This window comes from Thunnus albacares, chromosome 20, assembly GCF_914725855.1.
Source record: "Thunnus albacares chromosome 20, fThuAlb1.1, whole genome shotgun sequence".
NCBI classification, from domain to species: domain Eukaryota; kingdom Metazoa; phylum Chordata; class Actinopteri; order Scombriformes; family Scombridae; genus Thunnus; species Thunnus albacares.
In genome coordinates, this window is record NC_058125.1 from 26,611,149 (window position 1) to 26,626,667 (window position 15,519).

Below are 15,519 nucleotides of genomic sequence, written 5' to 3' on the forward strand. Positions count from 1 at the left end.
AGTGGCACGACCTCAGACTGGAGTTGCTGACTCTCATTAATCAGATCACTTCATCTTTCTGCTCAGCTTGTCATTTATTGTGAGCATGCAGCAGATAATGAGTCACACCAGGGTTTCAATCATCCACCAAACGCTCTGTTGAAACCAGTTAGTTTGACTTTAAAGTGTGTGTTAAGCAGACTGAAGGTAACATCTTAACCAGCAGAGTGTGAAGAGAAAACCAACCGAAACCTTCTCAAACAGTGACGTTCTCTCCTTCTGCAGCCAAGAACATCCAAAGCAAACACTCAACAAACAGTAACATCATGTGACAATGTGAGGGTTCATGTGTAGTTTGTGTCCTGCTGAAAGCTCAGATATACAGTCAGTCTGTGGATACAACTAGATGGAACTAATACAGACAACAGAGACATCTAGTGGTGGAACGTGTTCATTTCAGCAGAGTTCAAGCTGCTTTTAGCTCCAATACAAGTCAACTCCATCTGTCATTTGGTTCTTCATCACTTCAGTGATGTCATGTGATGTTTCTGATGGAAGCTGCTCTGTATTTGTTCCTCTGGATCCTCCACTAAGTTCCCCACCTGTCCAATCATTTCTCTACACCAACAGCTGTTTAACACAAGACTTTACACCCAGCAGCTGCTCACAAACACACTCTACACCTGACTTTTACTGATGCTGGAAATATTTATTTGAAGTATATGTGAAGTTACAGACTAGATCACTGAACATTTGACTGTTTGTTCAATTCAGACACTTCAGACATAAAGGAGTGAGTTTACTGAACACATAAACAGTTTATTCTTGTAAAAGTCTAATGAACATGTAGCCTGACTGTCTGGATGTAGACTGCGAGTATAATCCTGCCATTGACGATCTATTTCAGGCGGCATTCTCCCCTTCTGATATCTGTGTGTTACTGTTTTCAAAATCTCCAACGTTACATGAAACAACAACAACAACAACAACCTACACACTGAAAATAGAGAGTTATGGTTGTCTTTTTTTATCAGTAAAAGTCTTATGACATAGTCGACATACATCTTTTACTGTTTTATGTGGCCTTTTCTTTTGCAGGGATTTAGCCATTTTAATGCCAGGGCTCAAATAAGTTCCCCGTGTCACTATTTTGCGAGGGCACCACCATCGCTGCATCCTGAGCTTAGTGCCACCCAGGACGGTTGTGATTGGCTTAAAGAAATACAAACAAGCCAGAGTGTTTATTCCCCTATAGCAGAATTGAAAGTGGGTGCAGCCAGACCTTTCTCCAGCACTGGCACAGCGCTGTGGAGATACGTTTGGCTAATGAACATATAAACCAGTCTGTTGCTTTAGTTTTAAATGTGAAACATCTACAGCAGTTTCTAGAGAAATATTCCAGTTTCCAGGACTAGTATATTCTGTCTGGTGCTCTCAGCTCAGTGTGTCTTCCACCAGCAGAATCCTGTCGCACAGAGCAGAGCAGTCACTCCAACTCCCAGAAAGGATCCTCCCAGTGGCCAGGACACCTGGGACTCCAGCTCAGACTGGTCTGTAACACACAGAGAGATAAGAGTGAGGAAGCAAAGTTGCGTCAGATTTTGTTGGCAGCAGCTTTTTGATATTAATGCTGCTGAGATGGAGCTATCCCTCGTTGAGACCTGCTGACAGACGTACCAGCGGAGCAGAGGAGAGACACTGAGATAGTGATGTAACCGACCTGTGCGTTGGTATTTGACATGTTTTTTTGTTTCTTTTTCCCGAAAACAAATAACTTTTAAAATATTTGTATGAAACAAATATTCGTAAAAACCCCCACTATTTGTGCTTTGCCAAATAACATATTTGTATTTGGGCACACCCCTAATAGAAAACCCTACAAGTGTCCCCTTTTTTCCCTTGACAGCCACACCTACCCAGTTGCAGCAGCTGAGGCTCCTGCAGCCCGACGTGCTCCACCATGCAGCGGATGTCTTGCCCTGTGTCCGGGGAGCGTTCCAGATGGGAGTGGACCTGGTAGCGCCAGGCACCGCCAGGCATCTCTGTGGTCACCATGCTTGGGGTGTCTGGTATGACGACACCATCTCTCAGCCAGGACAGTTTGATCTGCTGTGGGTAGAAGTTGTAGGCACTGCAGACCAAAACCTCAGAGTCTCCGCTGCTACCGGACTTCACTGACTTCAGCCTGGTGACAGGAGGCACTTCAGGAGATGAAAATACTATTATCAGCTACATGACTGACAGATGATACACACGTAAAGCAGTTGTTTTACTAAAACTCCTGTGTATGCTCACTCTTCCCTCTCAGGCAGTTTAACTGAACTCAGCAAGTCAGAGCCCAGAAACTCCACCCCACTGTGATGTGATGGTGTTTATATCAAACAGGCCCCGCTGCACTCAGACACGGAGCAGAGCAGCTCGTTGTTTGCTTGTTTATTCAAAGTTTATTAATATTAAACATGTCACCTGTCCAAATTGAACCAAAAGAGCATCTGTCTCCCCAATAAATCACCTCCTGAATGTTGTTTATGCTTTAGAATGTAACCGCTGTGAAACAAGCAAAAAAATTTTTTCTATTATTTCTGTCATTAACGGGATTTCTCTCTCTCAGAGAAAGCTTTCCAGCACTGTCTCTCTGTCACTCGCCCTCTCTCTCTCTCTCTTTCTCTTGTCTTTTATAAAATGAATCAGGAAACCCACAACAAAGTCTAACTTTTAACATTATCGAATGAAAAGAGATGTCGTCCCCTTGTATCGCTCATGGCAGGGTTGTACAGGTCTGATCAGTCACAGAGCCCAGAAGCCCCACTGCTGCAGAGCTGAGCGGCTCGTTGATCGCTTGTTTATTCCAAGTTTATTAATATTGAACATGTCGCAATGCACCCACCAAGTGTGAAGTAGATCGGATGAACGATTCTCAAGATATGTGAAGGACACACATACAGACAGACAGACAACTAAGTGATGTTGATAAAGAAATGCTCAGGAACAAATTAATGCAACCAAGACCCTCCACCTGCTCACTTGACCCTATCACCTCCAGCTTTTTTAAGACTGTGTTTAATTGTCAAGAGGATGGAGGGCTAGCGATTATAAATCACTCCTGGTATTTTCCCCCTGGCATTGAAAATTGCTATTGTGGAAGCAAAACTTTTCTCCCAAATAACCTGGATCCTTTTACTATTTAATTAATTACTATTTTAACTGCTAAATGATTACTCAAATTTCAGCTGTATATCTGAGAAATTTCAGTCTGGCTTTCATCCTCTCCACAGCACTTAGACAGTGCTAGTTAAAGTTGTAAATTACCTGAGAATGAACATGGATAACAAGAACCTTTCAATAATAGTGCTTTTAGACTGAAGCGCTGCTTTTGATGCAGTCAATCATGACATCCTTATTAACAGACTACAGAAGTGTGTTGGACTCTCTGGCTAAGTTTTACTTTGTTTTTAGACTCATCTGTCCGGCAGAGACTGTTTTGTCTCGTTCAGTGACCACTCTTCAGCTAACACTAGCATAACATGTGGGGTTCCTCAAGGCTCCATTCTGGGGCCTGTGTTGTTCAGTCTCTATATGGTGCCACTGGGAAATATCATCAGAGAACTTGGGATCAATTTTCAGCTATGCTGATGATACACAGCTGTACATTTCTATATCACCCAATGACATCAGCCCTGTTGATAAACTGGTTCAGTGCATTGATCATATCAACTTGTGGATGTCACATAATTTCTTGCAATTGAACAAAGACAGAGGTTTTAATTATCAGAGCAAAGGTTCATAGAGAGATACTGTGCACTAACTTCAAGTCCCTGGCACAGAACGCCAAGCTCCTCGCAAAAAATCTTGGTGTGCTTCTAGACTCTGATTTGAATTTTGAGTCTCACATCAGTAATCTCACTAAAACTGCCTTTTATTACCTTAGAAATATTGCTAAAGTGCAACCGTTTGTCTCTTAATCCATTTTATTTTAATCAACCCTCTTCTACTGTGCTACGCTGGTCTCTCTGTTCTACCATGTCTCTTATTTCCTTTATTATCATTTCTTTATATCACCGTTTATTGTCACTGTATTGTTGTATTTTCATTGTATTGTTAAACACCTTGTATTACAGTTTTGCGTGAAAGGCGTTATATAAATAAAGTTATTGATTGATTTAATAAAATTGTTAAAATAAATATGATATGATGATTTATTGCAGCATCACCTGCAAATAATATGTCTGATTTGAAAAGTTCTTGTTTGTGATAGTAGAGAGAAAAATGGTACGTCATGCATCACTGCAGCCAGGATGTGAGAGGTCACAGCATTTCTTTGAGTTTATATATGATGTTATTTACTTGATTACCTGCTTTCCCTTGTATGTCTTTGTATATCAGAGCAGCGTAGATTTTGCAGTAGTAGTTCAGGTCATTTCTCCTGACCTTCAGGTATTGAGGATCTTTATTAACTTCATCTGCAAACACGTTTCCGTACTCTGTGAATCCAACCACCTTCTCTGTAGAGCTGTTGTACAGCGCCTGCAGGCGGCCATTGTACTGGTACCGAATCTGATACTGCACATCAAACTGCGAGCCCTCCTCGATGAACTGACACATCTTCAGAATGTGGAAGTATTTTCCATCTGCAGTCACCTCTGTAGTTGATAAATGGGAGTATATAGAAACAAATATTTAAGAAAGGTTTCAAGTTCCTAAAGTTCAGCAATACACAATATGTACGACACTAAAATTAACTTCCAATTCAGAGGTTTAGGAGAAAGTTAAGAGAAACTTAAAGGACCACTGTGCAGGATTTAGGATCTATTGGCAGTAATTGAATATAACATTCATGAGAATGTTTTCATTAGTGTCTAATTACCTAAAAATAAGAATGTATGTGTGTACATTTACATCTGAAGTCATGTTTTTTTTTGTTTGTTTGTTTGTTTTGGGTTTTTTTATTAACTTATAAAGTGTGCACATACTCTTTGGGTGATGTGCACTTAAAATAAACTTAAGTAAAAAGTTATAGGTGCCAAACATCATAGTAAAAGCCTTAATTCTGTTTAAAACACACTTACCAGTTTGTGAAATATTAATTTTATTTATCCAAAAAAGATTTAAACATTAGATCATGTCTATCTTAAAAACCGCCATATTTACACACATCAAACAACAACCTGCTTATCAAAGATAGATATCCATGGACTGTTAAAAACACTGTGTCAGATTTGAGAAAGCCTTATTCTATATGAGAAAACAGAAAAAATAGCAAATTCACTGCTTTTCCCCCAGGAAAACCCTCTGGTGAGTCTCTGTGAAGTATATCATGACATAGTAGAACACCAGAAAAATTCCTGTATCCATGCATTTTGGTAATATTCTCTTGGAAATTAATAGTTGGCATCCTATTAGCATCCTCAATAATGATTATAAGATTTACATAAAAATAATTGGCTTTAAGGTTATCCAAGTTTGTTCCTTCTCTGATCCATCTAGACCAGTCTGGATTTGTTCAGAAATGTTTATAATCCAGTAATATGAGATATGACTTGCGCTGTCTATATTTGGCTTTGGTCTAATGTAATTCCATAAAAACTCATGATGTGCTAGAAGGAAACGAAACTAAATGGCGCAGAATGATTATTACAAGTATCATAAGCAATAAGTAACAGTATGTTGAATTATCTTTAGAAGAATCAACAGAAATATGTTAAAAAGAATCTCACTTAGTGCACTGGATAACCTTGTGGGTGTGTTTGTGTTAAACTTCACCTTTTTTTAAAAATAACCTCTAGAAAGGATCAAGAAATAAGGGTGTAAAATGGCAAGAATAAGTTGTAAAAAAAAAATAGAGCCAATAATGGTGTAAAGTGACCCTTAACAGTTACAAAAAATAAAAGAGCATAACTGGATAGAACTGGTTATGCCTGGCCAAAACCTATTTTAGAGATTTTGGGCCAACAACAGGTGATGTAAGGAAATTATAATGGTGTAATTGGCCAGTACAAAGAGGTCAGACAAAAGGTGTGACCTATGCAGACCCAAGGGTATAAAAGACAACGCCCTGAGTCTAGAAACTCAGAGCATCCTGGTGAACCTTGTGTACACTGTATTGCTCTCCTTTATTGCCGGCATTAAAGTACATTTTGCTGTTCAGAACTCTGTCTCCTGATGATCCTTCCTTTTTTGAACATCAAAGAGAAGTTTTGTTCATCTATGGTGGGGATTCATATTAGTGCCCCTTCATTATCAACGCTGTGCCCAGTATCGCTGAGTATGCATCGTGTTATGATATAGTTTTGTTTCATGTGGGGTTTTTTGGGGTTTGTTTTTGTTTTCTCAGTTCTGTTTCTGTTGGTTTGGCGGTTTGCCTCTTTGCCTCCTTGGTCTGTCTTTGTCTCTCTTTGATAGTGGACAATATGTACTGCGGATATCCTCACACTTTCCATACTAGTATAAACATTGATGCTGCTGGATGTCTAACCATCCTTATCAACATATATGCTTGTATTGTGCACCATCTGAAATTTCAATAAAATGTTAATCATAAAAAAAAGAGAGTTTTGCCCTTGAGTTAATTTGAAACTCTTTCCAACTGAGACCCAAAGATTAGACACGACAGGTCCAAATATTTTTAAATAGATCAAATCACTATATAATGGCACCAAGTCGTCTGTGAAAACTGATGGTATTTTGTCAAGTCTTAGCTTTGGAACCTCTGGCATGTGCCGTATGAACAGGGCATTGAAATAGGAGGTTATGATTTTAAATCTAGTTTATACACTGATGACATTTTATTAACATAAAGTAAACCTATGCAGTCTATTCCATCAGTGCTAAGGCTTATCAATACATTCAGTACCTTTTCCGGATACAAAATAAACTGGAGTGAATGTGAGGCAACAACTCTTAACTGTAATACTTGTTCTACTGACTTGAGTAATGCACCATTCATGTGGAAAATATCAAAATATATAGTATAAATCACAATATATGGCTCTGAAGCTATATACTGTAAATTCCTCATGAGTTGGCGTCTCTGCCAAACTGTATTTAGTGGGAAAACCTGAGAGACTCAACAGTTTCATCTGTGAGCAGCTGTTTTTCCATTTTTCAATCAAACATTCCAAAAATAGAAAATTAGAAAAAACGACCCCAAAATCTTAATTATACATTGATCCGACAAACGAAAAATGCACGACTTCAAAGTTCTATTATTAATTTCTTCACATAGAAAATTGAGCTGATAATGTCAATATGTCAAACAATCTAAGAGATAAATAAAGTGAATAAACAGACAGTGATAAAGCACACAAACAGATTTATAAACAGAGTGAACAGATTAATGGGTTAATAATCCATGATAATAAATTATTAAAGTAAATGAACAGATTAATAAAGGAAACAAATAAAAAGATTAATAATCTGTGTCAACATATTATAACACTACTGTGATGAGTAGATTGTATTACCTGTGTGTCGAAGAAGTAAGAGCAGAAGCAGAGAGTGCAGTCTGTGTTTGTCCATGTTTAGGTTGACAGAAACAGGAAATGTCACACCAACCAATCAGGACACAGCTTGGAGAAGAATCACTTGTTGTTAAGAACTTCTCTTTGTATTTGGCCCTGCAACTGCTGTTACAGTGTTGTTAACGCTGCAGTTCACTCCCACTTCTATATCTGTTCCTCCTCTTCAAAAGTGTCCTTACGCTGTCATGTGTTAAGGATTCACTGCAACAAATATGGAAGGTAACTTCAGTAGTCCTTATTACCGAGCCACACACATAAAGCTCTCACATTCATCATAAACATAACAGACAGTGTTTCAGCTCAAACTACCTCCTGTGTCTGAACCACAGCAACCTTTTCAGCATGCATCACAATAGACGCCACCACACATGGCTACATAGTAAGTGAAGCTGCTGCGAGGGTACGCTAAGTTTCCATCTACCTTTTTTTATGCACATTTTCAATCCGTACATACCTGAGTGGAAACACCATTTAAAAAATTAAGTCAAAATATCTTTTAAAAAGTGATTCCCGAGGTGTAAAAGTTGGTGTGCGGATAAAAAGAAAATGAAAACAGACAGAGTAGTTAATGGGGAAATGTTTGTAGATATATTTGATAGTTGCTTTTAAATACTATCAAATAATGTTTATGTAAACTAAACCTAATACATTAATGGGAAAAGCCTGTAAATATATTGGGGAGTTGCTTGTAATAACTGTCAAATAATGTTTATATAAAGTAATGATTATTAAAATTATGTTTTTGTAAACTATTATCACATGATCTTATTTTTTTGTACAGTATAAAACCAACATTTACCAGGGATCTACTGTAAATAGATTGGATAATCACATAAAATAAATGGGTGTTAAAAAAGGGTAATTTTAATGTAATTTTACATATTTTTTCTGTGTTTTACATCCAGAAATCTGTACTTTGATGGGGAGTTCTTGTGGATGGATTGAATAATCCTATGAATTTACCAAAGATTACTGTATGAAAACAAGAGTCTTCATTTAAATTAGGTCATTTTAAGGTAGTTCTGCAATCTTTTTCATTTTTTATGCAGATTTATACACTTGTTTAACATTCTAACGATGTTTTAAAATGAGATTTTATTTTTATTTTACAATGGTTGGACTGTAAAAATGCAGATAATGTCCAAAGTAATTATCCGTTTTTTAAAAATAAATCTCTGTAGAATAACAAAAAGTTTTTTACTGTTATTTGACAGTAAGTGTTTAAATAGGTAATTTTAGGTTGATTTAGCTTTAGTTCCCTTTTGTTTGTTGTTTTGCTGTTAACTCACCCTTAAACCACAACTATGAAATAAACATTTAAAGGCTGCAAAATCCCTTGTTGCTGCTTTTTTGTTTTGGCAGCTGGGGAGAGGGAGTGTCATTTTCATGTTGCGCCAGGGTTTCTCTTAGGCCGGGATCATAACAATATATTTTTAAATTCTTCTGCCTCTCCCAGTTTAAAGGCCCTTAGAGGCCCCTCTACTTAGCAGTGTGTGGGCCTGTATAGACTGTCTTTGATTGACATCTCCCCTAAAGTAGTAAAACACATTTCCAGTCCACCGGAGATAGAAATATGAACGTATATTCAGACTATACAATATATATCTAAAAAACACAGCAGTAGAGTGGACAAAAGAGTCATTAAGTTTCATTCAGCGTATTCTGCTCATTCGTCATTCACCACAGTTGGATCACTCATTCAGTATACAGCAGGTTTAAATGTTTAGTGTGTTCATATTGGAAAAGTGACAAAATTGACTTTTGGTTTATTTTTGTGTGTGCTATTGATGGATAATATTCTCCCACAATGCAATGCACAAAACAAACTGAGGGAGCTACAAAAAATATCCCTCTGAAGAAGAGTGTCAGATGGATATATTGGATAGTTGCTTGTAATTACTGTCAAATACTATTTATATACAGTAAATCTCATACATTAATTGGAAAAGTCTGTAGATCTATTGGATAGTTGCTTTTAATTACTTTCAGATAATGTTTATATAAGGTAATGATTATTAAAATTATGTTTTTGTAAGCCATTTTCGCATGTTCCTATTTTTTTGTACAGTATCAAACCAATATTTTTACCAGGAATTTACTGTAAATAGATGAGATAATCACATACAATTAAAGCCTAAAGCTCTCAAGATACCATTAATGGGTGTTAAAGGAGGATAATTTGAATATAATTTTACATAATTTTTGTGTTTTGCATCCATAAATTTGTGCTTTGATGGGGCAGTCTTAAGGATAAATTGAATAATTCTATGAATTTACAAAAGAATACTATATAAAACAATCCATTATTTAAATTAGGTAATTTTAAGGTATTTCTGCAATGTTTTTAATTTTTTTGTGCACATTTATACATTTATTTAGCATTCTAGCAATATTTTATTTTATTTTACTCCAGTTGGACTGTAAAAATGCAGATAATGTCTACAGTAAATATCTGTATTTAAAAAAAAATCTTTGTATAATAACTAAAGGTTTTTTACCGTTATTTGACGGTAAGATTTTTTTACTTTTTTTAACTTTTTTAAACTTTTTTTTTACATTAAATTTAAAGTAAAAAAACAGAAAGTTGCCTTAATTTTACATTCAGTAATATGATGTGTATTATTTGTATTTTTACATAGAATTCGATGTAACGTAACATTCAAGACCATTAAGTAATTGAAAAACCCTGTTAAAAAACTATAATATTCCATTATATTAATTTACAGATTACAGCCTTTATTTTATGGTGAATATTTTTAATAAAAATAATTTACTGTGTTTTTATGGCATTTACACTTAATGTAGAAAAAAAACAACTGTAAAATAATACAGTAAATTTCTGTGAAATGACTTTTTTTTTTACATTGTACCTGAGTGGAAACACTGTTTTAAAAAATTGGGTCAAAATATCTTTTAAAAAGTGATTCCTGAGGTGTAAAAGTTAGTGTGCGGATAAAACGAAAATGGAAACAGACAGAGGGAATAAATGATGACATCACCCTGACAGACCCTGTTATGAGCTTTATTCATCTTTCACAAGTGCAAAGAAAAACCACAGTTTCCAGGCAGAAATAGTCCGCGTTTCACTCCTGTAACATCCTCAGACTCATGATGGAGAGATTTTCTTTTTAAAAAGTGCAAAAAATTTATACAGCAGAACCAGAGATATTTTCTTTTTTTATTCCACACATTCTTCTTTCGTACCAAAACATACCACCTACATTACCCACAATGCACCTGAGAGGTGTGCTACCAAGGAAGTTCAACATATCCAGGCTTTCTTTGTGTCAGCTGGCTCGACAAACCCTAAACTCGCGATCAGAGATAAGTGATATCACAACGGTGCTTATGAACGTTCTTTGTTAACTCAGGCTTCCTGCTTCAGGCTCTGTGCGCGTCCCAATAAAAGGGGAGTTTGGCGCGTCATTTGACTCTTCTTCTGCACAAAATGGACCGTTCGCGTGGCACCTGCTTCAGTCAGGAGGAACAGATCATTATAATGGAGAGCTATGATGAATATAAATACATTATCACAGCAAAAAGCAACACTGTTGCTGCAAATAAGGCGAGAGAGGGATGTTGGCAGAAAACTGCTGATTGTGTAAATTTGTTAATTAAAAAACTAACTCGTAATTAGTTAATATAGTTATTTTACCCCTCAATGCTCTCTTCATGCCTCCCACATCCAAAGCTCTGAAACTTTAAACTTGATGCTTAGTTTTTTATTAATTTGAAACAGTTTGATATATTGTAACAAAATCCCATCCCACAAGTAACCATAACCTCAAAATACAAATTTACAATATGACTTATCGAATCAATGGTAAGTCTGATAAATGACTAATCAATTTTCTAATCGGTGTGCTAATAGCTGCAGTAGCAGCGGTGTTAAATGGACTTGGCAGCAAATCAGGTAGTTAGTGAAAGGATGGCGCTTTTTATTGCCAATTTAAGCCGAAACTCGGACCATAACCTGCTCCGGACCAGGTTAAGTTTGCAGTATAAGTTACCATGGTGATGTAGCCAGGTTAAAAGAGAGACACCTTTGTGACATTGAAAACCCTGCAGGCTCAACACACCTCGCTAACCCACTAATCTCACTTCGTAGTTCACCCCTCTGGAGGTTGTGGTGTGTTATGCTAGTAGCAGCTAATGTAGCCTGGAGCTGCTAGCCTCCAGCAGAGACGAGGAGCTACAGAGGTCTGCTAGTCTCACTTTTTTCTAACTCCACCCCCCCCCCCAGATTTTTTTACTTTGCAGATTTATAGTCTTCAGCACCAATGGATGCTGACTCAAGTGACATCATCAGTGACATCATCAGCTATCTGCCCTCAGTCTTCACTCCTTTTATTTAAAGGCTTACTGTAGAGTCATTAGATGTCATATTATGCTATATATTACTGATATGAAATGCTGTCTTTATCATACATACACATCATATGATTTGCATGTAAAATCTGAACCTACAAAGTGAAACACCTCAAAATTATATCTCAGTATGATACTTTCTGTACTTGAAGGTGTTTTTCATATTTGTGGTCTGGGAGATTTTACCCAGCAGCCCTGTGAAATGAAGTCTGGCAGCTGCCAAACAGCTGCTGTCGGAGGGTGTCGCTGGCACTTATGATGAAGATGATGACTCCAACAGTCAGACAGATGACTCCCAAAGAGAGACACGCCACTGCTCCAGAAGCATCCGGGTTCACAGGCAGCACTGGTGGAGAACAAATCAGAAATCAGACCATATAGAGACCAATAGTTGTTGAGATATTATATTATATATTGTGTGCTTTTATGCTGTTTTGCGGAAAATATTTCATGTATTTGATGCAAACAAGCATATAATAAGCAGCAAAGGCAAGTAATCGATATATAAATCAATAAATGTGGGTTAAATATTTAATTCCTATGCTTTTTTCCTCCTTTAACTCTCTTATGTAACTTTAATTTTCATATGTTGGGTAATATTTTAGGCAGCTGTATTGCGAAAACAACCCGATTCTTGTGCTTATGCCTGTGCTGACTGTCCTCTCTGACATACTGATGAAGGGATTGTTAATGAAAGAAATATAGGACATATTAGGAGAAGAGACAGCTTTGTAATTCATCCCTCCACCTACATTATATTCCAGGTAACCCCTACTATTCGTCTCACCCCATGCTGTGTTGACAGGGTGGCTCAGGGCTTGATGCTGCACGATGCAGCCCAGCACGTCGTCTGTCTTTGGATGAAAAGAGAGGCTGGCCAGCTGGCTGAAGGTCCCGTCAGTCTCAGGCTGGGGGTTGCTCAGAGCCACACCTTCTGTCACCTTAAAACCATTCCTGGTCCATGTGACGTTGATTAGTGGGGGGTAGAAGTGACTGATGTAACAGTAGAGGGTGATCTCCTTCCCCAGCTCTGCCTCCTCGCTGGGATAGACGAGCATTCTGGGGGCTTTTAAAGAGAGAATGACGTGTTAGGACTCACCGTGTTTATCACACAATGAACCTCATACAAGAATGTTTTCATCATGATGCTGGACAGAGAGCTGCTGACACGTAGAAGCTGCTGATTTGCTCAATGAAATAAAGTCGGTCACAAAAAAAAAAGGTTTATAAGCTGCAGAGGTGCCTTATTTTTTTTTCTGGTAAAATAAAATAATTAAATCTATCTTATTAATTGTTGTTAATATTCTCCTAAAATCACACTAAAATTGATCAATCAAAGATAAGGCAGAAAGGGGCAGAGCTCTTATCATAAAGTATCAGGTCACTTCAATGAAAGTAAAAACATGATTAGTGTCGTAGCAGCTCTGAACTCCTCTTAAGAACAAAGTGTAATGTCACGTTTTCAATCAACATCAGAGCTGAACCTCCAGAGGAAGAGTTTATTGTCATAGCTGCTTTGTTGAATTAGTTTATTGGCAGAGTGACATAATAAATATATAATAAATAGGTCATCCAGGAGAGGCTCTTTGCATGTAATATGGAGTAAAAATATGTCATCTCTTTACCTTTTTCCTCAGTGGGATTCTTGTCGATCTGCGTAGCTTTAGGGAGATAGTGTTTACACAGTCTCTCCTTGCTAACTTGAGCCAGTATGTAAAATCCAGCTGACATTGTGTTTTCCACCTCTGACAGCAGCGGCGCCGTCCACACTGTTTCTCCACTCTTGAAGTCAGCGTACATCACCTGGTCTCCATCCCAGTGCAACTGAACCTTGCAGTCACATGACTCGAAGCAGCCGTAGAACACTGTCGCTTCATAACGAGCTGAAGCAAAAAAAAAAGAAGAAAAAAGCAAGTTTCATCTCGTAGATGTGATATGAGGCCCCTTACAGAACTCTTTACTATCTATCAGGCCAGCTTGTAGCTACCTAGCAAGTGTCAGCTGATGTCTATGAGTCACAGACGTCACCCTGTCAAGGACTTGATGCTGAATATCAAATATCAGGATTAAAGTTCACCATAATTTGTCAGATTACTTTTGGTCTCCTAAAACTATTTCTAAACAGGGTAACTATTCGTAAACACACTCAAATGAAAATAAAAGTCAGCAACTAATACTATAATAATAATATGATAATAATGAAATGTCATTTCTGTCTGATTGTAACCATGGAGGGATTACTGAGCCTATGAGGCACAGAACCAGGGGGTCATGGGGGCCCTGCGGCCTCAGTTTGAAGTGACTGTTAACATTTCTTGTTAAAAAGTCTGAGCTCCGTTCAGTTAAAAGCAGAGACGCCTAAATTAATATATAGTAATATATTAATATAATAATATATGTTTCTTTCTTTTCCTTCATATTGCAGCTGCGCAGCTCACCGAGGATACAGTAACATTTCATTAAAATGCAGAAAAATCTGTACATTTCAATTTAAATCGGTTTGACAGCAGAGAAGCTTGTTTTGCACAGTGTGCTGCAGTATTTAGTGTAATATCTGAGCTGAGGAGAGTCAACAACAGCAGCACCTGAGAGTTCCGGTTCACCTGGAGTCATTTCTGGTTGATTTGTGTCTCTTTCAGTCTGGATGTCTTGTTATTACTGTCTCATAATCCACTCATGCTGGTAGAGGAGCTTAAAAACCAAACCTAACAGAAACCTAAACTTTATTTGCTCTGTATTTCCTTGTGGTTACTTAATCAAAACATACAGACTCTGCAGCTGTCAGGTAGTGTTGTCACACAGATGTGATGTGTTGTGGAAGTGACAGGAAATAATACACCACCAGTTCAAGGTTATTGCAACATAAATAACCTGTAATAAACTATGAAGTTATATTATCATGATTATTTTTATTTCTTTGAATCATGTCGTCTGGTAGCAGCTCTGCACCTCTGATCTACTGTACAATACAAACTCCTTAAATGACCACAAACACGAATGGAGTTCCTTATTGAAAAATGAATCATCACCATTTACTGAAATGTTTTGCAAGACATAGAAAAAAAAAGTGGAAGTGGAAAAACTAAATGAAGTCAAGAAACAGAGTTAAGTTTGTAATTCTTCTGTTTTGGAGTAGCAGACTGGAAACACAAAGCTTTTACACAAAAACTAACAATAAAATAATAAAACTTTACCTGCGTGGGCTGTGGAGACGATACCTGATACCAGTGAAACCAGTAAAACCAGTGAGAAGTCCATGTGACCCAGTTTGTTTTTGTGTGCGCTGAAACAAATGAAAAAAGTGATTCAGTGACTCGTGAGTTTGACCAGTGTCAAGCCAGCAACAATTAGATTTATGAGACTGGTTATAATTTTCAAAATAAAAGCCTTACAGGTGAGCATGCTGTATTTTTTTTCTGGTAATGCAAAGAACCAACGTAAAAATGAGAAGTCTGCCAGAGAGATATAATGTTGATAAAAGGAAATGATAAATAAAAACTACAACTCTTGGTTTTTCCCAAGGTTATGACCATGAGCTCTATTAAAGCTGCAGTTGGTAGGATTTAGAAGAGAGTGGTCTTAGTTTGAAAATTTGAATGAGTACAACTGCCCTGGTCCGTCCTCCAGCCCCTCTGCTGTGCTCCAGCCCTGCCCG

The 15,519-nt window shown here is 37.4% G+C and overlaps 3 protein-coding genes across 3 annotated transcripts in view; 1 reads left to right on the forward strand and 2 right to left on the reverse strand.

Moving 5' to 3' along the window:
• LOC122971137 (microfibril-associated glycoprotein 4-like) overlaps positions 1-15,519 on the forward strand; it is a 750,976-nt gene that overhangs the window by 134,965 nt on the left and 600,492 nt on the right. The gene's annotated exons all lie outside the window — the stretch shown is intronic.
• Positions 679-7,677, reverse strand: LOC122971135 (H-2 class II histocompatibility antigen, E-S beta chain-like). The gene is made up of 4 exons (XM_044337663.1): positions 7,440-7,677; positions 4,332-4,619; positions 1,896-2,180; positions 679-1,531 (listed from the first exon to the last, which is right to left on the reverse strand). Exons 1-4 carry the CDS (start codon positions 7,492-7,494, stop codon positions 1,419-1,421), a joined length of 741 nt encoding a protein of 246 aa, XP_044193598.1. The 5' UTR covers positions 7,495-7,677; the 3' UTR covers positions 679-1,418.
• Positions 10,740-15,264, reverse strand: LOC122971134 (RLA class II histocompatibility antigen, DP alpha-1 chain-like). The gene is made up of 4 exons (XM_044337662.1): positions 15,059-15,264; positions 13,490-13,747; positions 12,652-12,930; positions 10,740-12,210 (listed from the first exon to the last, which is right to left on the reverse strand). Exons 1-4 carry the CDS (start codon positions 15,120-15,122, stop codon positions 12,047-12,049), a joined length of 765 nt encoding a protein of 254 aa, XP_044193597.1. The 5' UTR covers positions 15,123-15,264; the 3' UTR covers positions 10,740-12,046.